Source organism: Balaenoptera acutorostrata, chromosome 3 (genome assembly GCF_949987535.1).
Source record: "Balaenoptera acutorostrata chromosome 3, mBalAcu1.1, whole genome shotgun sequence".
Lineage (NCBI taxonomy): Eukaryota > Metazoa > Chordata > Mammalia > Artiodactyla > Balaenopteridae > Balaenoptera > Balaenoptera acutorostrata.
This window is the reverse complement of record NC_080066.1, coordinates 152830552-152850191: the sequence shown is the minus strand read 5'-3', so window position 1 is coordinate 152850191 and position 19640 is coordinate 152830552. Positions and strand designations below refer to the sequence as shown.

The window sequence follows — 19640 nt, the reverse complement described above, 5'->3', positions numbered from 1 at the left end:
GGGTGTGGAGGGTGGGTTCCTGAGGCTGACTGTGGAGGGCAGGACTTGGAGGCTGGCCGAGGGGCCCAGGCTGAGACTTTCCAAGTTGAATCTGGAATCTGGGCCCCAGAGCCGGGGGCCGGCAGGGGTTGTGCCTGGGCCTTCAAGACAGTACGTCATCCACACTGAGGAAGGAGCAGGCAGGGGAGCAGAGTTTCACTGGGGGCTGGGGCACTCAGGACGCCGGCACTGGAGTGCAGGTCCTCCACCCCTGTCGCCGCTGTGGCGGGCAGTGTGTTTGCAGCAGCAGTCTTTGGGTCTGGGCAGAGCACAATCCACAGGGGGTAAGGCGCTGGGAAGGAGGGCGCTTTTGAGTAAGAGAACAGAGAGTAAGGGGTGGATTCGGACACGGAGAGCCGCCAAAGGACTGAGTTGAAAGCAGCTTGAGGGGGTGGTCTGGGGCGGCAAGAAGGCTTCTGAGGCAGGTCTGTTAGGAGGAGGAGGAGGGTGCTGGACAGGTCAAGACTAGGTAGGGATGTCTCAGCGTGGCCCAAAGCCTCAGCCAGGACTGAGTTGTGCCTGAAGTCCCCTGGGGGTCACAGAGGGCCTGTGGGGTGGGGGAGGGTGGCAGAAACCAGGCCTGGGCCCTGCCTCTGAGAACACCTCCCAGCACCACAGGCCCCGAGCAGAGCAGAGTCCTGGGGCTCCGGGGTCTGCGCGCCCTTGACCTAAGCCATGTCCTCGAGCTGCGGCGGACTCAGCTTCTCCGCTGGCCTGTCTTCGTCCGTGGCCTCCTCCCGCGCCGGCTCCTCGCCGTTCCGGGCCAGGCTGTCGGGCCCGGACACAGTCCCCAGCACTTTGGTGCTGTGCTCCTGCGCTCTGGCTCGGAGCGCGGCGATGCTGTTCTCCCTCAGTTCCTCCTGGGACATGGCGGCCGGGGGGTCGGGACCCCGCTCCTCCGGCTCCATCTTGTCGAGCTTGGGCAGGGCCTGACGCTCCGCCTCGGGCTTCCTCCCCGACTCGGCTGCCGCCTCCAGCGACTTTTTGTGCATCCCTAAAAAGAATTGTTGGTATTCGGGTTTAGAAAAGCGCCTGGGAAAGCCATCTTGAACTGAAAACGGCAAAGATAGAGAGAGGCCAGAATTAAGGACGAGCAGAAAGCCTTACTTTCATACACCGCAGTCACGCGAGTCCCAGGGGTCGGGGCCGGGGCAGCGGGAGGGGGGCTGGGGATGGGGCTGCGGACCAGCAGCGGAGCACCAGGCCTGCAGAGGGCTTCTCCCAGCCAAGTCCCTGGGCACGTGGCCCCCGGGAGTCCTGTCTGTCCCTTCCCGAGCACAGCACTTGCTCCCCGAGCCCTCCCTTTTGGGATTCCAGATCTCAGAACTCCAAGATAAGCTGGCGCTGCTGTCAGACACAGGTCCAGATGGCAGATGGGGGAGGATGGCAGGTGGAGAGACTTAGGGGGAAGAAGTCCTTTGGGCAAAGCCAGAATGGTGGCCAAAGGGACTAGAGGTCCCCTCAACCCCCAGGAGCGGCTGTTTCATTCACCACAACCCCAGCTCCAGCCAAGGGAAGAGGAGGATACAACCCTGGGGCAATAGCCACCCCCTGCTCAGAGGACAAAAGAACCCATAGGGGGGATCCGTCCAGGATGAGAGTCCTAGGCACCCAGTAGGTGGGTGCGAGGGACAGACACCAAGCCCTGGGTGCAGCCTGCCCTCTGAGCCCCCCAAGGGAGCCCGGGAGACCGGCTTTGGAGGGCCTCTCTCCTGCCAGGCTGTTGTGGCCAGGCGTCCCTGCTCCAGGGCTCTATCCCCTCCTCCAGGGAACCCGCTCCCCTCACCACGGGGGCAGGGCCCCAGGGAGAGTGCAGGCTCTTACCCAGCAGCCACGGGGCGCAGGAGTCCATGATGCCATCCTTGGCAGACTTGAGGATGGACTCCGGCAGGGGGATGGAGTGGCGCACCATGGCCCCGTAGAGCCCGTACTCCGCCATGACGCTGCTCCGGCCCCAGCACTTCTCCCGCTTCCTCCACTTGGCTCTTCGGTTCTGGAACCAGACCTGTAAGTGCAGACGAACAGGTCAGGGGCGTCCTCCACCAGGCAGAGGCCAGGCCACTACCCCGCTGTGTCTGCTTGGAGTTAACGGACCCGCCTCTTTGACTGCCAACGGCCCCATTCCCCTGTGACTTCGCTTTCTCCAGCAGGGCATCCTTATTTAAGCTCACCTACCCCGAAGTACCCCTGGGGTTCCTCCAGGCTCAGGGTGTCCAGAATGAGATACAAGTCCTGTGAGAATATGATGGGCAAAAAATTTTTTTTTTTTTAAATCAAAGCAGTTTAAGGTGATGGAGTAAGGACACCTCCTGGACAGGGTCTAGCAGATGGGCAGTTCCCCATGTGGTCCTCAGTTTGCAGCCGAGAAGCCCGACCCTCATAGCTCTCTTGCAAGTGTTCACACCTCCAGCATACAAACAGAATCCCTTTTCTGACTCGCAGAGGACAAAGTCCTTTCCAGTGCCTTTGGTTCAGGGCTCTTTCTCCACCAGAATGGCAGAGGCCAGAGCAGTCCCGGCAGGCGAGGTCAGTGTGGACTCAGGCAGCACAGGGCTTTTCATCCAGGTGTCAGGAAGCCTGGGAACAGCTGCAAAGCACGGCAGGGGACACTCCCAAGAGGCCTGAGTCAGCCTCCCTTCTCTGCCCTGTCCTGGCCAAGTCCTGCCCCACCATGGTGTCCTCCATTCACCCACTGTGCACAATTTTGCACCTAACTCTGAATGACATTTGGGGGAGCTGGGCAGCCATCCTTCAGTCAGGGAAGGAAGACAAAATTCTTCTGGTGTGAGGAGCACGTGAAGGTAGGGACCTAGGAGAGTGCGGTGGGAGAAACTCTAGGGGATGCTTCTCTGGCCCCAAAGCTGACTGGTGCGGGGTCTGAAAGAGCATGGGGTGGGCTGGGGGTATCAGCAACACTCCAGCCTGGTTTTTGGAGGAGATCCCAGGGTCCCTTTCATGCATGCAGGAGGGGGGAATTTCTTGGTCCCTCCAAGCATTTTTCCTGAGGCTTCCGCCAGCTGACAGGAGCCAGAACCAGGGACAGCTGCACTGTCCCTCAAGCAGGTGAGAGGCCCGCGGCAGACCGGGGATCTCTGGAAGGACCCCAGGCCCGCCAGTCCCCTCTGGTCCCCTCACAGCCCCTCCAGGCCCTGACCCCGGGGGCGGCGAGCCATCCAAGCGCCCCGGGAAGTGGGGGGATGGGGGGAGGGCAGAGGCGGGTTCGGGGAAAATCTATTAGTTTCCTGGGTGATTTCCATTCCCTCACCTCGGCCAGGTCCCCGCCCTTCCCTCCGGGCCCCCTTCCCCGCCCCCGGCGGCGGAGGTTTCAGCTTTTGATGAAAAATTGCTCCAGCTCTATTCAGGAGGCGGCAAAAGAAGAGTCACCCCCAGGGGCAGCCCTGGGCTGATTGAAAAATAAGTTAATTTCTGTTTGAATCGATGGGCCTCAAGCACTGAAATATCACGGGAAATTAAAGCGGCTGCTCTCTCGGGAGCCGCAGCATTGACCTGCACTAATTAATGCTGGGGAGGCAGAGCGAGCCGCGCCGCGAGCCGCTCCCCCTCCCCGGGGGACCCCAAACACTTCTCATTTAACTAATTAGACGGGGAAAATTGGGTGTTAATTTGTTTAGGATTTTTTCCCCTCTTCCCCCACGGCAGCTCCCTCCCCGGCCCCCTCCCCACGCGGGGGCGCGGGAAATGAATGCGGGGCTCGCCGGCAGATGGCTGCCCCGGTCACTCTGCAATCTTCTCCGACTTGATTGCTTGATTAGGTCGTTAGCACATTAAAAAAAAAAAAATTGCTTGCCGTCTGGCGCTGGCGTGATGAGTGGGACGCGCGGCAGCGCCTGGGTAATTTATCTTTTTATACGGCAAAGAATTTGATTTCAATCTGCAGATATATGGGGAGCCTTTGACACCTGTTTAACATCGCGCCGCTGACAGCTTAACCCTTTGCTGCCTCGGTCTCGCTCGGGGAGGCCTCGGCGGGGGCTCGGAGTCCGCGCGCCCCTGCGGTTCCCGCCGCCGCCGCCAGGTGGCGGAGTGAGCTCCCTGGCAGCTCCCGACAGCCCGGAGTCTGCGGTGGAGCGCGGCCGGCCACATCCAGCAGGGGGCGCCCCGGCCGCACCCCCCAAGGCTCCCAGAGCCCCGCGGTCACAGACGTTCTGCGGGGCTGCTTCCAGACCGCACGGTCCTCGCACACCTTTAAGTTGACCCAAATGTGTGTAACCTGTTTTGGCATTTCTTCATTGGTAAATAACTAGGAACCTCTAAAAATGGGAGAGATGCGGCCTCAGACACCCCGGGCCTCTCCATCCTCACACTGACACGCGCTCGCGCTGTTAGAAAACGATCGCTCGTCCCTCCCTGGGCGGCGCCGCCTCCGGTGAGCCGCACCGTTGCCACCACCGGGTTTGGCACCTGCCGTCCCTGCTGGAGAGCTGCGGAGCTAATGCAAGGCCTCCCTCTGGTCTGGACCCAGACCGCACTCAGTGAACCTGGGCCAAGCAACGGGTTTATGTAATTTGAAGGCTACTAGATGGCTGCGCTCCGTGCACTAAATAGTGGAAAGCGGTGCGCCATGCGAGTTCGGGCTAACTCGGCCATCGGCCTGGCCTGGCTCTGCGATGTGTTTAGATCTCTCCCCTGCGGCCCTGCCTGTCCCGCAGGCCCTCTGCCCTACCCAAAGCCTGATGTTTGTCTGAGACCTCTGTCCTGTTCTATCTTCCTTCCCATTAGCACTTAGTCGTCCTCTACAAGTACTCGTCTCAAGCTTTTTTGCACAGAGGAAAAATCTAAAAGGACTAAGCTACAGAAAGGTGTAAGTGACTTCTGGTTTCATCCACCTCACAGAGAAGACAGCAAACAATGAACCCCTTGGCGATGGAATTCCAAGGTGGAATTCCAAGTCTGACCACAGAGGGTTGGGAAGGCTATCTTTATGAATCTAAGTAAGCCATCTACCTCCTGGGCAGATGACCTTCCTGCTTGAATATGGTGCATTACAAAACAAGGCCACAAGCCCTTAACTGGAACCCATTGGGACCAGACTCCAGAATGTTTTGGATTTTAGAAAAAATATGTGATGCATATACTACATGTTATGTAACATCCTGTAGCAGCAGCAGTACCCCATAGTCAAACCAGCTTTGATTTCTGCAGCAAAACATACACATATTCATAAGGGACAAATAAACAGCATGAGGTCAGATCTGGTTTTTGCCAAGAATGAGTTCTGTTGACAAACTGATGAAAGAAGTGTCTGTTTTCAGTACGGTTTAGAGTCAGGTATTCTGGGGACTTCCCTGGCGGTCCAGTGGTTAAGACTCCGAGCTCCCAATGCAGGGGGCGAGGGTTCGAGCCCTGATCGGGGAACTAAGATCCCACATACTGCATGGCACGGCAAAAAAATAAATAAATAAAAATAAATAGAATCAGGTATTCTGGAGAAGGGATTGTGGAGTAAACAAAAGCAGAGATGCTCACTACCCACTCCCACTCCCCCCGCCCCCCCAAGTGTGGATGCCTGGAAAGGTGCATTGCCCTGGCTTCCCCAGGATTCCATGAGCTTGAGAGGGGGGCAGGGCTCTCAGATGGAAACAGCATCTTTCTTGGAACACTGAAGAAGGGGGTGCAGACTTGGGATTCAGATCATCTCCGGGGCCTGTAAACAGAACTGTTTTCCTCAGTCTCCTAATTTGGACAAATGAATAACTGGTCTGCAGATCAGACTTTGCCCACAGATGCTCCAAGGGGAGTTGGTGCCAGCTGGTCGCTCAAACCAGGAGTCATCCAGACCCTTGGTTATGGGCTCCTGGAATGCTTGGCTCTTTGAAGACCAGATGCTGCTCCAGTTTATGGAGGAAACCTGGACAGCCAAAACAATTTCTTTGTAGGACAGCTGGCAGGGAAGCTGTGGCATTGGTGCCTTGGAGGGAAGAGGACAAGGAATTAGAATTAACCCTAACCAGTCTTCATATTTGCCTTTCTCTTCCCTTCCTGGAAGCAACCAGCACGTGTGCAGAACTTAAACATTTGCAAGAAGCACTGAAAGCAGCCAGTCCTGAACTGGAATTCCCAACTGTGACAAAAATTGCTGTGTGATCCTGGGCAAGTTACTTGCTCTCTCTCAGTCTCAGTCACTTCAAGCATAAAATAAGAATACCAAAAAAAAAAAAAAAAGAATACCTACTTTTCTGGGTTGTTTCAGGAATTAATGAAATAAGTGAAAGTGCCTAAAATCAGTGTTTGTCACACAGAAGGTGCTCAATAAAAGCTACTTATTATTATTTCAGTGGAGGCACAGAAAGTCCGTGGGAGTCATGCAGGGGTCAGGTTAATCAATGGCATTACCTGCCCTTCTGGCCCCCTCCACGTGCTCTGCAGCAAGGCTGGACTGACAAATAATAACAATAACAACAGTAACAACTCCAGGAGGTGTGATGGGGGGACAGAGCTAACCTTCAGGCTGTAAGATTTTAATACAGGTAGCCTCGAGTTTCCCCTCTAGGGGCCAAACAGATGCCCCTGCAACTCTCCCGCATTTCTAATGTTTCCCAGACCCTTGAGGCTCAAATGCAAGAGACCATCCATGCAGTTGGCTATGATCAGGAGCTAGAAGACTTAGGTTGGAGATCCCTGCTCTATCTCCAACTGCCTTTGTGACTTTGGGTGCATTTCTTAACCTTTCTGAGCTTCCGATTCTTCATCTGCCCTATGATACCACTTCCTTGTAGGTTTGTTGTAAAAATTCAACAGAATAGTGCATGGGAAATGCCTGGCATGTTGTAAGAACTGAAAAACGTTGGCCTGATGCTGGGCGAATTCTGGAGACAAATGTGCTACGAGATGAGGATTTGCTTTCAAGCAAATGCTCGGCGACACTTTCCCCATAAAGCCGGGTCCTCCCATCTCCCACCTTTGGCATGTTTTTTCAGCATTTAGGCCCCCTTTCCTGCTTGGTCTCTTGGTTCTGGCAAGCCCACAGTACTCCAATCTCTCTCTCACTTTCCTGACTGCGCACTTTCTGGAAGACACTGCTCCACTCTCAAGGAATTCGGGTCTGGAACTCTTCAGCAGAGCCTGCGTGCAGGCCCCAGCAAGGACCAGAGCCCTGCCTTCCACTTCAGGGCCTCCAAGTGCCTGAGAAGCGGCCTACAAGGGACATCAAGGGTCACCAACTTGGTAGTCCCAGGGAAAGGAGAGGGGGAAGATCTTCTAGCTCAGGAAAGAGCCTGGGTTTCCTGGTACACTTCCCTTCACAGGTGGTGCCCAGCAGCACTCAGAGAGCCCAGATAGGAGGCCTCTGGCTGTTGACAGCTGGTCTGACAGGTGCCTCCACACCTGGCAGAGAGGGTCCCAAGAGCTCGTGCCTCCAAGGATGGACTGGACCCAGGAAAGGGCTTCTTGCCAAATGGATGCTCTTCTGCCGCAGGGCATCCATCGAGCCGGCAGGCAACATTGTCAGCTGTCTCTCTCCCTTTGTGGGTAACCAGGGCTTCTCTTGTATTCACAAGTTCCCAGCCTTGTATCCCCAAAGGACTATGTGCCCAGGCCTCCTTCCCTCTGCAGTCCCTCCAGGATCACCCCACTAAAGGAGACATCTTGCATGGTAGATGCTCTGCACCTTCTGGCCCCTTGGCTACCCCAAGCCCTGCCCTCCAATCTTGCCCCAGGCCATTGGGCCCGGCTTTTTTGGCCATGTGGCACTTTCCATCATATTCACTTAGCTTCTCTCCTCTCCTCTGACTGGAAGCTGATTAATCTGGGCTCATTGCTGGCGTGATTTAACGACCTCACACTCCACATCCACTCAGCACTTCTGACAGCATATTTCAGCACACCCTTTCCAGTCCCAGCTTCAGGCCCAGAGAAGCCTGGCCTTGCTGTAGCCTCTGATGTCCACTAGGGGGAAGCTCTGCCCATGTTTCCTGGCAGCCCCATGCAGCATCCTTCCCTGAACCTCTGGACAGGTCATCCCACCAGGTTACCCAATACTCCACTTTCTTCCACTCATATTAACCCACTGAAAACACAGAAACTCTTTTCCTGAGCCTCTGACCCAGCATTTTTACACTGGCTACACACAATCACCTGGAGAGCTTTAAAAACGTCCAGGCTCCACATCAAACCAAACCTAGCATTGCTAGGTGTGGGGGGCTGGCACGGGTAATTTTAAAAAGCTGCCCTGTGATCTAATAAACGTCCCGGGCTGAGACACACGGAAACCCTTTCCCATCCAGGCAGCTATCTTCTAACTTCTGGAATATAATCCCCTAAAACTTTGTTCCCTACCCTTGGGAGGGGACCACTTTAAAAGAGGCAGAATGGAACAGTGCTAGTCAGAGAGTCCAAATCTCATCCTTCCAAACACACCAGGCTGCTAAGAGTGGAGGTGACATGTCTCTGTTCACTTTGCGCATCCATATCTCTGCAATGGAGGCATTTTAAATAAATACAACTCTTGTCAGAAAAAAATACAGTAAACACATAAGTGAATATCTTAATATTCTCCTATCTTACAACTCTGAGAATGAGTGACCACACAGAGGAAATAAAGTCAATCTGGAAATCCATTTCCTCTTCCCCAGGGCTGACGTCCGGCAGGGGCTTCCAGAATGCCATACCCTAGCATTTCTCAGAGACACAAAAAGGACTTCGTGTCTGAGTCTGATATGAAGAGTGGAAATCCCTTCTTCCCCCAGCAATGCACCTTATCCTTTTACACTCCAACCCAGAGAGATGTAGAGGGAGGAAGTGCTTGCCCTCAAAGCACAAAGGCAGAGGGAATTGCCACTACTGAGGCGGCTGGTCCCTCATCACTGCAATTTGCATTAATTATTCCAGTTTCTGTAGATGGGTGCTCCCCTTTCCCTCATTTGCTCTCCCGAGATAGAACTTGAGTACCGGGTTTGAATCCCAGTCCATCACTTACTTCACCTCTCAGCCCTTCAGTTTCCTCATCCAGAAAATGGGGATAAGAATAGCATCTAAGTCATCTAGCTTCTGTGAGGATGTAATGAAAAAGGGCGTGGAAAGCACTTAATATCTGGGACAATGCTATGTACTAATAATGCCAATAACAATACTTTTGTTAAATTATTTTAGATAATTTTTGTTATTATTAGTTCACAAATGAGTAATCTGAGGCTCAGAGTTTGATTTGCTGGCAGTGAAACAAAGATTAGAAGTAGGTGTGTCTGACTTTTCACATCTACATTGTGCTCTCATTAGACATTGGACAGTAGGTCTCAGACACATCCAGGGGCTTACTTGGGTTGGCCCAGCAAAAGTGTGTGTCCAATGGCAGCCCAGGGGCCCAGTGAGAGAGGCGATTCTGAGGAGGCTGCTCTCTGGGTGGGGTGCCCCCTCTTCCCTTTACAGATGGCTTGGCCTCTGCCATGCCTGGTGGGTGTCAGAGTCAGAACTAAGATCTGGGTCCCTGACTGGATATCCAGTCCAATAACCTTTCCATTCCACCTGAGAATGTCTAACTTCAGACTTGGAGCCTCTAATGACTGCCCTTCCCCTTAAGCCTCAACACATAGACAGAGGCCTGAAAGCTGGGGGAGGGGAGGGGACTGGCTCTGAGTGGTAGGGTCCATCCTTAGATGCAGTTTCCACTGAACCAACATGCTGAGAGGAAATGAGGAGGAAGGGTGGCAGTGTAGTGAAGTAAGTGTTCTAGAGTCTAAAGGGACTCAGGTCTGAACTCTGGGCCTCAGGTTCCCCACCTGTAAAGTGGGAATAGTAATAGTACCTAGTCCATCGGGCGTTCTGAGGATTCTTTGGGAATAGAATACAGAAACTAACACAACATTGTAAAGCAATTATACTCCAATAAAAAAATTTTTTTTTAAAAAGAATATACATAAACTATCTCTGGAAGGAACCAAAGGAAACTGGTAGCCCCTGGAGGGACTGCTGGTGGACAGTGGCAAGGGTGACTCATGTTTCACCCTTTTGAACTCATGTACCCGAATTTGCCCATTCAAAAAATAATTTTTTTATGAGTGAGTTTTGGGGGTTTTTAGAACAGTACCTGGTACTCAATAAATATCGGGGTTTTTTTTTTAAAAAGAAGATTTGATACAGGCCTCCCACCTGACATCAAATCATCTCTGTTCCTCCAGCTTCAAGTCAAAGCAAAGGCTTCGAACCCAAGAGGCAGGCGGTGAATGAGTGGGCTTTAGGTGCAGCCTAAAGGAACCTTAGGTGGGTCCCTGTGTCCCCCCACTTACTAGTTGCTTGGCCTTGGGCAGTTGCTGGGCCTCACTTTCCTCAGTTATAAAAGGAGGCTAATGTTCTCTCCCCCACAGGCTGTCGCCAGGATTTAATGAGATCAGAGCTCAAACCAAGTGAGCTGGGCCCATGCCGGACCCACTGGAACACACCACACACATGGCTCATCACACCTGCAGCTGCCACTGTCATCCCCATTTTACAGATGAGCAATGGGAAGCTCGGGCTGGTGAAGTAACTTGTCCACAGTCACTCAGCTGGTAACTGGTGAGGCCAGGACAGTCTGGCTCCGGAGTTGGTGTCCCTAACCACTGCACCACCCTGCCTCTCCTGTGCGTGTCCCATGGTTAGAACACTGGGCACATGGGAACTGCTCTGTGGGATAGAGCTGTGACTGCCACCGATAGATGTTAAGGCCTTTCCCAGGCCACTTGGTAAAACAGTTGGGGGCACGGCTATTTTGACAACTCACAAACACCTTCTGGGGTGCTGGAAGAGTAGGAGAGATCCTTGCCTTGGTTCTCCCATGACCACAAATTCCACAGCCAGTCCTCACAATCCAGGGAATCAATGTACTCCACACTCTTGGCTCCTCCATGCTGGTTCTGGTGGCTTCAGATACCACCCTGTAGACAATGCCCCCGGCAATTTTTAAAAGCCTACAGTCTGACGGCTGGGCATTTACAGCAATGCAGTGACAGCCGAGGGCGAGCTTCCCCAGATCTTTCAGACACTCCCACCCACCACCACCACCACAGCCAAAGGGATTTCAGGACAAGCCACCGCAAGAGACAAGCTGTTCTTTCCTGCTGGTCAGTAGCGCAAATGTGGGACCAACCAGCGTGGAAATCGGGCAGCCTCACCCCACCCCCGCTGCTCGTCATGACCACACACACACACACACACAAACACACACACACAAGATCCAGAAGCAACACCCAGCCTTTTCCCACTGGAACTCAGTTGCGGGGGCGGGGGGATGATGGATCCAGGCCACCACGGATAATGCGCCAAACAGATAATCTGCTTATGAATAATTGAGCTTATTGTTAGTGTCACTGTCTAAAGCCATTGGCTGAAATTCCCCATAGACTTCCAGCGGAGAGGCAGGCTCTTCTGGAAAAGCAGCTCACACCTCGTTTCCCATTCTCTGGTTCTCCAGTGAGGGAGTGCAAGGAACCTACACACCTTACTTGGTTCCTCTGGACTTGTCCCCTACCCTCCCCCCCCAACTCACATCACATGTGGAGACACAAAGGAGGAGGAGATTCGGAGCAGAAGGGGTTTCAGGAAGTCGGGACCCTCTCCGCCCTTTTCCAGCCTGGGCAGTCAACTACTCCGGGCCACTCAGGTGTCCCGATAGGAGCAGCTTTGATTAAAGGTCTTGATCCAACTAAGGCAACCCCAAAGCTTCTGGAAGTGTTCCTCCACCACATCACTTATTCCTGCTCTTGGAGGCCCTGTCTGGAGAATCATCAGACTTCATCTCCTCCCGAAGAAATGATTAAGCAGCCCACTCCTGCCCAGCTAGGGGCGTCCTGGACTTGGGAGGATCCTGCCACTGATGAAAGGAGGCTGGGCGCCCAGTAGAGCTGAGGACAGCCCAGTCCAGGTCAGGGCTGGTTCCGCCACAAAACTCTCCAGCGAGGGGGAGGGGCTTAACGAGCACATCGTGGGCCAGATCTGGGAGAAGTCAAGGAGCCGGAGCCCTGGGCAAGGCCAGCTGTTGGGTTGTGAGGAGGAAGGAGGCTCAGGTAGATGGAGGTGGTGGGGAGTAGATAGGAAGGGAGGGGGCAACCTCTTCTTCATGGGGAAGCAGTGGAAGGAAGGGAGACAGATGCTCCCCCACCCCCAGGCACCCAGAGAGGCCTGGGGCCACCTCCAGGCACATGGTTTGTCTCACATACTCCTCAGGAAGCCCACAGTGCAGCAGCAGGCCTCACCTCCTCTGTTAAGTCTCTTGTTCCCCCAGCAGTGCCCATCTCACGTGGTAGGTATTCAGCAAACACCTGCCTGCTTAAATGAACTGTTGTGCATGAGGACATGATTACAGGCAAGCACACACTCTGCTGAGGGGTGGGAGATGGGTGTCTGGGAGCCTGAGGCAGTCAATGTCCCTGAGGGTAAGGAAAGTGTGAGAGAGGGTCTCAGAGCTGTTACCTGTATCCTGTCTTCGGGGAGCTCCGTTTTCATGGCCAACATCTCCCGGGCATAGACGTCTGGGTAGTGGGCCTCATTGAATGCCTTCTCCAGCTCCTCTAGCTGGTAGGAGGTAAAGATTGTCCTGAGGGGAGCAAAAAAAGTCAGTCAGGATCCCCAAAATGGAAAAAACTGTCCCAGAGTGGACAGAATGGCCCTCCCCCATGGCTCCTGGACAGACCCCAAACCCAGGCTTGGCCAGCACAATCGGATGCAACCTCGCTCCCCGCCCGCCCCCCGACCCCCATCCTCTGAACTCTTCTTCATTCAAGTCTGAGGGCCCACACTACCCTTCTGGTGGTGAGGAGTATTATTTCAGCCCTCAGTGACATTTTATACTGGGAATCTTCCTGGAAGTGCTTGGGGGGAAAGGGTGTTAAGACACAAATTTTAGAAAACTGCAGAACGCCCCTCTTCTTCCAGGCACGGCGTGGAGGGCTCACCAGGTAAATAAGCGCCTCAGCCTCATTGGGTCCAGCTTCCTGGGCTCCTCTCACAGACAGGAGAGTTGATCTTTTAAATTGTACTTTGAGTTCAAAGATTCACCAGAAGGTCAAATGCAGCAGCCGCCCCAGCCCCAGCGTCTGTACAGCAGAGAACTAACTGATTCTACCAGCCCCTCACCCTACCTCAGCACGCCCGCCCTCCTCACCTGCCCAGACCTAAAGGCTCCTTAGAGCCACCCGCGGAGTCTTGGGGGCAGGGAGATGGGAAAGGGGGCGCTCTGTCCCTTCCCGGGCTCAGAAGGCAAGGGCCACCTCCCCGCCATCCCACACACAGGCTCAGCCACTCACCCAGCGGGAGCCCCATTCAAGGGAGTTTCATTCAGGTCATCCCGAGAGCGCCTTCCCACACACTCCCCCAGCGCCCACAGAGCGGTTCACATTGACCTATTTTGAGTCATAAACTGCTTTAAGAATCCAGTAAAAGCCACATCCTCTCACCCTAGCAAATGGATATGCTCCAGTACATACAGTTTTTTACCTCCAATATTAGGGGGTTCATATCCCCCTTTCTTGAATAAATACACTACACACCCACTTACAGACACAAATTCTTTTTTCAGACCTGAATTTCACCAGGTTCTAGGTGACCTTTATCCTGCACCCTCATCAACAAGCTGGGGAGCAATATAGTCCAGATTTTTTCACAGACTCCACTTGTACAATGTTACATTCCCTGCTTGAGCCTCTGGGATATGGACCCTGGAACCAGCATGGGGGGGTGTGTGGTTTAAAATCCCTCGCTGCTGCCCTCGCCTCACCCAACACAAGGAAAAAGTACAAATGTCAGCCCCGTATCCTCCTTGTGCTGGTGTTGGCTTTAACGTCTTGGAGGATGATGCGGGGGATGTGTGAGAAAGAAACATTCTGCTCTTTATAGAAAATGACTGGTTTGATTCTAAATTGTTTCTCCTATCCTCTTGGGGGGAACAGAATGCTTATGTATACAGAAAGTTAATTCTTCAGAATTTTGAAGATCTGCTGCTTTCTATTCCTCTCCTGCCACTTAACTGAAGGGTCCCTGAACAGACAGTCAAAATAAACAATCAAAACATGCAAGTCTTTTTCAAAACTAGGAAAACTGAGGCACACAGCTATTGGGGCGTGCCCAAAGCCAAAGAGGAAAGGTGATGGCAGGTCATTCAGAACCATTCAAGTGCCAGCCTCTGCTTGGGAGAGCTCTCATTAAAAACAAACAAACAGGGCTTCCCTGGTGGTGCAGTGGTTGAGAATCTGCCTGCCAATGCAGGAGACACGGGTTCGAGCCCTGGTCTGGGAAGATCCCACGTGCCGCGGAGCAGCTGGGCCCATGAGCCACAATTACTGAGCCTGCGCGTCTGGAGCCTGTGCTCTGCAACAAGAGAGGCCGCGACAGTGAGAGGCCCGCGCACCGCGATGAAGAGTGGCCCCCACTTGCCACAACTAGAGAAAGCCCTCGCACAGAAACGAAGACCCAACACAGCCAAAATAAATAAATAAATTTAAAAAAACAAACAAACAAACAAACAAAAACAACAAAAAACCCAAAACAAAAAAACAGACAAAAAAAAAAACAAAACAAAAAAGAAAGGAATTAAGAAAGCAACAAAATGAAACAATGCCTCAAATCCCCCAAACTTCCCCTCATTCCTGCCTCAGAGCTAATCCACGTGTTTATGCTGATGTGCCCTCCAGGGAGTCTCCCTGCGCCCCGTACAACGTGACCCAACCCCTGCTCCTGGCTTTACGCAGAACCCCAGACCCTTCAGTTTCCCATTGTAACCAGTCTACCAGAGCTGAGCCTTGCAGGAAAAGGGAAGAGCAAAATCTGAGAGACTCCCAAGGCTGCTGCTTCATCCCCACTCCCCTCTCTAACCCCTGCTAAGCCCCTTGTGTTTCTGGGTGATCAAGAGATGCTCGCCTCTCATCACCATATTCCAGGGTCTCTTACCTGAACTCCCCAAGTGAGAGACACTCAGTAAAACACATTTTTTACTAATTAAAAATTGCACCAGCCATTCTCCTCTCTCCAATAATCTGTTCCCTTCATGTACCAGAAATAGCCCGAAACCTAGGGCTGTTGTCCTGTCTCCCTGGGAACCCTCCAAAGCACCCAAATTTTCCCTGGTAGAGAGGGTATCAGGTGAGGATAGAGGGTTAGAAAACTTAAGCATGGACTTTCGGCCGTGGGTCAGTCAGCTCCAAGTGCCGCACAAGGAGATGTCCCCATGCAGAAACACTGCTCCTGGGGGTGCTTTGTCCGGGGCTCTCCTGGCTGTGGGAATCCCTCCCCCACCCCTATTCGGCGAGCAGCACAGAAGCCGGTCAGCCGGACTCCAACCTGCCCTCCGGGTCCCTGTCCCTGCTGGAGGTCCCTGTCCAGGCTCCAGAGGCTGACAGGATTACCCCCACCCTGCCACCAGCATGATATGGATGCATCAGAGGTGTTTTAATGAATATTTGCTGGACGGATGAATGTAAAAAGTGACCCAGGATCAGGACTAAAAACAACGTTTTCGTTTACAATTAAACAAAACAAACAAAACAAAAACAAGCAGCCGCCTGAAGGGAACAAACCGAGGTCACCAAGAAACCAAGTCAAAGTTCACCCCCATTCAAGCCAGAACCTGTTGGGGCCTGAGAGGTGAGGAAGAGCCTTTTTAAAACGTGGGGGTCATTTCCGGGGGTGAAGGAAGAGAGGAACGCAGAAAAGCACCCAGAGAAAGGGTGCAAAGAGGCTGAGAACAGATTGGGGAGAAGAGGATGGGGTGGAGAGCACCGCAGGGGGAAAGGTCCACCCAGCAATCGGGAACCCTGCGGGCGCTCCCTCCGCACTGGGGCGGAGAGAGATCTGGGAAAAACAGAGCCGGGGTAAGCGCAGGGGCAAGCAGCACCCGCAGGAAGTCAGGTCGATTTTTGGTTCTCACTCCTTTATTTGTTGAAAACCTCCTCATACATTTGCACAAGGAATTAGTAGCGGTGGTGCAACTGCGGAAGGGAATGCGGGTCTGGGGTGGGGAATTACTTTTCAGGATATACCTTTCGGCACCTACTGTATTTTAACTTTGTGCAAGTAATGTCTATTTTTAAAACACTTAAAGAAAAACAAAAACAAAAAAACCCCTCACTCTTTAGTCTGTATCCTCCAAGGCAGCCCACTCCACTCCAGCGAGGGCTTACGGGGTCCTTCAGGGCACGCACTCCTCCCTCCGCATTTTACAGACAAGGAAACTGAGGCTTACGGATCACAGAGGAGCAGAAGCCAAAGGAAAATTTGCCATCCATGCGGATGTCACGCTCGAGATTTTGCGAACGGTGGGCGCAGAAAGATAGGGGGTTGGCGGCGCTGACAGGGACTGCGGGAGAGGAATAGGGGCCGGGGCAGAGGGCAGAGGAACCGGCTCCGGCGGGAGGGGAGAGCCGATCTGCCCGCCCGGAGGTGTGCGTGGCTCTCCGAATGTGCCGATGCAGGGCTGGCACCTGGGGGCCGTCAGCTCCTCTCTGGCTCGGGTTTAGCCCTAGTTGGGGGCTTTCCTTTCTCCCAGAGAAGCAGGAGAAAGCCTGAAACGGCGCCGCTTCCCCGGCGGCCGATCAAGATCCTCACCCGGCACGGCCGGACGGCAGGGCCCCGAGCGGATGTCCCCAAACAACGTCCGGTCTCCCCGTCCTGGCACAGCAGCGGACCTCAGATCTAGAGCCGGCGAAATTAGGGTCCGAGCGACCCTACCCCCGAACAGGGGACGACGGCAGGGGATAGGTGAGCAGGAAGGTGACAGAAAACGCTGCAGGGGCCTTACCTGTGTCGCCGCTTCTTCCGTTTCTTGGTCTGGTTTAAAGCCGATTTGGACATTTTTCGGTCGCTGGAGGAAACATCTTCAGAATCTGAAAAGCGGGCGGAGGCACGTGCGGCAGAATGGGGGACGCGCTCCGCAGCACCCGGGCGCGTCAGGCTCCCGAAACCCGCGGGGGCCCCACCCCCGGCGGCCTCCGGGAGCAGCCGGGCCTGCTCCGTCTCCCCGGAGAGCCCTCCGCGAGGTCTACCCCATCCCTAAGCCGCGGCTGTTTCTACCCACGCCGGCGCCGCAATCCGGAGGTCGTGAACACATTCCGTTCTGTTTCGTTCTGAGAAGCAAAGGCCCAGACACGCCTGGGCAGGGACAGCAGGGGAGCGCGACAGCCTCCGCGGGTCGCAGGGCCCCCCGGCGGTGCCCCGGGCTCGGCGCCCTGCCCTGCGCTAGCAGCCGTGGCGCCGGGGTTCAGAAGGTGGCCCCCAGGAGCGGAGCCTGGGCGCGGAGAGCTGGACTCCGGGAAGGGCTGGGGGCTCCCGGGCACAACCCCCTTTCCAGTGCCCGCACCATGCGCCCCCCCTTAGGACTGGAGAGACTGCGACGCACCACTTTTCGTTGCCCCTCCAAATAAAAATAAATTAATTAAACGAGAGCGAAAAATCGGGGAAATCGCAGAGCGCGAACCAGAGCCGGAGGGCCGAGCTGGCGGAGACGTGCGGCCGGGAAAACTGCCCGCCGAGGGCGCGGCAGGGTCGTCCAGGGGTCCCGAGCCCGCGAGGCGCCGGGATTCGAGATATTGTGCCGCTTAGGTGGCATCTCGGATTGCGACCCCTTGGGCCGCCGCGGTGGCCGGGTTGTCTAAGCTCGTGAGGAGAAAATTAAAACCCAGCTGACCAATGCGGGAGGCTTGGAACGGAGGAAAGGAGGAATGAAAAGACAACTTTGGACACCAGGGCCGGGGCCCGAAGCTGGCACCCGCTTCCCGGGCCGCCAACGCCCGGAACGGAATCGGGCTCTAGAAGCGCGGGTCCTCCGAGAGGCCGGGGCCGAAGTGGAGCAATGGAAGGGGACCCCCGACTGCCCCACGCGCTCCGACACCCTAAGCCTTGTTTCCAGTGGGGCCCCAATCAAGCGCCGCGGCAGAGCCGGGCCCGACGCGGGGACCGGAGCACAGCTCGGCCGCCGGAAACACGGAGGCCAAAACACGGCCGCAGCCGGGAGCATCCTCCGAAACACCCGCCCCGGGCGCGCCGGCTCCAGGCCCGCGCTGCGACCTCTCGGCCTGGCACGAACTTTTGCGCCCGGAGGAGGCCTTGCGGTACAAGCGAGAGTCGACGGCGTGGGGTTCCCGGCTCTCACCCCAGTCAGGAAGCCACACAGCCTCGCCCTCACCTACCCGAGCTGGCCGTCTGGCTGGTGTCCAGCGGCCCCGACGCTCTGCCCAGCGGCTGCAAGTGGACACTCTGCGGGTCGGACAGCACTTCCAGGAAGGTGGGCTGTGCATAGAAACCGGGGAGCCCCCCGGGCCCCAGTAGCCCCATGCCGCCCACTCCTGCGGGACTGAGCACGGAGCGCGCAGCCAGCAAGTGCCCGGGGGCCAGACCGTCGAGGGCAGCCCGCGGGTGGGAGCTGGGGGGCTCCTTGTTCAAGCCCAGGATCTCCTGGATGCCAAACCCGGTGCACCTGCCCGGGGCGCCCCCCGAGGTACTCTTGGCCACTGTCTCGGCTTTGGGCTTGCTCAGCGCTTCCCCGGCTTTCCCCGTCATCTCTCTGCTCTTTGAAAGGGGCTGAGGCCGCAGGTCTTTTGCTCCCCCCACCCCCCCGCCGGGCTCCCCGCTTCACGAAGTTGGTCCCAGGTGCCCTCTCCGATGTCTAATGCTCTGGAGCCCCAAGGAGATTCCCCTTTTATCCAACCAGGCGGCAGCCCAAGTGGGGTCAGAGCTGAGCAGCCAATCACCGGGGCCAGGAGCGATTAGGAATTCCAAAAAGCTGGCAGCTCCCGCCGCAGGCAGCACTGAGGGGCCAGGGCGCTGGGGGCCAGGCACCAGGTGGGCTCTGCAGGACGCCCATGGGCAGGGCCCCCAGAGGCTGAGATGAGACAACAAGGTTCAGGGCCATTCCAGGAGGCTGGGTGGCTAGGGATTCTGGGCAGAGCCGGCTTGGACAGTCCCTGGGGTGGGGTGGAAGGATGGGTTGAGGGCAGGTGCTAGAGACTGGGAGTCCTGCTGCCTCCCTCCCTCCCTCCCTCAATCCCTCAATCCTATACAGGTTTGGCAGGGTCAAAGAAGCCCAAATATGGGACCACTCCGTAAAAGGCAGAACTAGGAAGGGGCAAGTGTCCTGGGCAGGGTGTGTGGTGGCAACGGGGAGAAAGAAGGGGGTTTGAAGAGGGAGATGGGGTGGGAGAGCTCAAAGCTTGTCTCCCCAGCACAGGATACAATGCCTAGTTCAGAAGAGCTACTCAATAAATATCGCCCAATGAATGAATGAATGAATAAAGGAGTCAGGAGTAGGGGTTCCTGGAGGGAAAGAAGAGTGGTGGTGACTTCTTTTGGAGAACACCAGTGGACATCTGAACATCTTCCTAGAATAAGCATGAAGGGTCGCCAACTTCCATGGAAAGATTTCATTACTCTTCTAACCATTCACTCAAGTAATATGTATTGAGCCCTTACTAGCTCTGAGCAAGGAGCTAGGGGTTCCCAGTAAATCAGATAGACAAGTCAGGGGGTCTGCTATACCTCAGAGTTCACTGAACAGACAAATGAAGAGGATGGCATTGTTGAAGTGGAGGGAAGGAGGAGGGAGAAGGGAGAGTGTGAGAGGCAATTAAAAGGTGAGCTTCTGTGCCCATTCGATGGGGATCCCTTGACTAACTCCTGTGTTGGAA

At 55.0% G+C, this 19640-nt stretch overlaps 1 protein-coding gene across 1 annotated transcript; it reads right to left on the bottom strand.

Annotated features, from left to right (window-relative positions):
- Window positions 1-707: 707 nt before the first annotated feature.
- VSX2 (visual system homeobox 2) lies at window positions 708-18516 on the bottom strand. The gene is made up of 5 exons (XM_007184447.2): window positions 18147-18516; window positions 16760-16844; window positions 12442-12565; window positions 1864-2044; window positions 708-1033 (listed from the first exon to the last, which is right to left on the bottom strand). The coding sequence occupies exons 1-5, from the start codon at window positions 18514-18516 to the stop codon at window positions 708-710; spliced, it is 1086 nt and encodes a 361-aa protein (XP_007184509.2).
- Between the last annotated feature and the right edge of the window lie 1124 nt (window positions 18517-19640).

Coding starts and splice junctions, on each gene's coding strand:
- VSX2 (XM_007184447.2), bottom strand. CDS start 18,516: ATGACGGGGAAAGCCGGGGAAGCGCTGAGCAAGCCCAAAGCCGAGACA. Junction 2,045..12,441: donor TCCCCGAAGACAGGATACAG/GTAACAGCTCTG, acceptor CTGCACTTACAG/GTCTGGTTCCAGAACCGAAG. Junction 1,034..1,863: donor CTGCGCCCCGTGGCTGCTGG/GTAAGAGCCTGC, acceptor AATTCTTTTTAG/GGATGCACAAAAAGTCGCTG.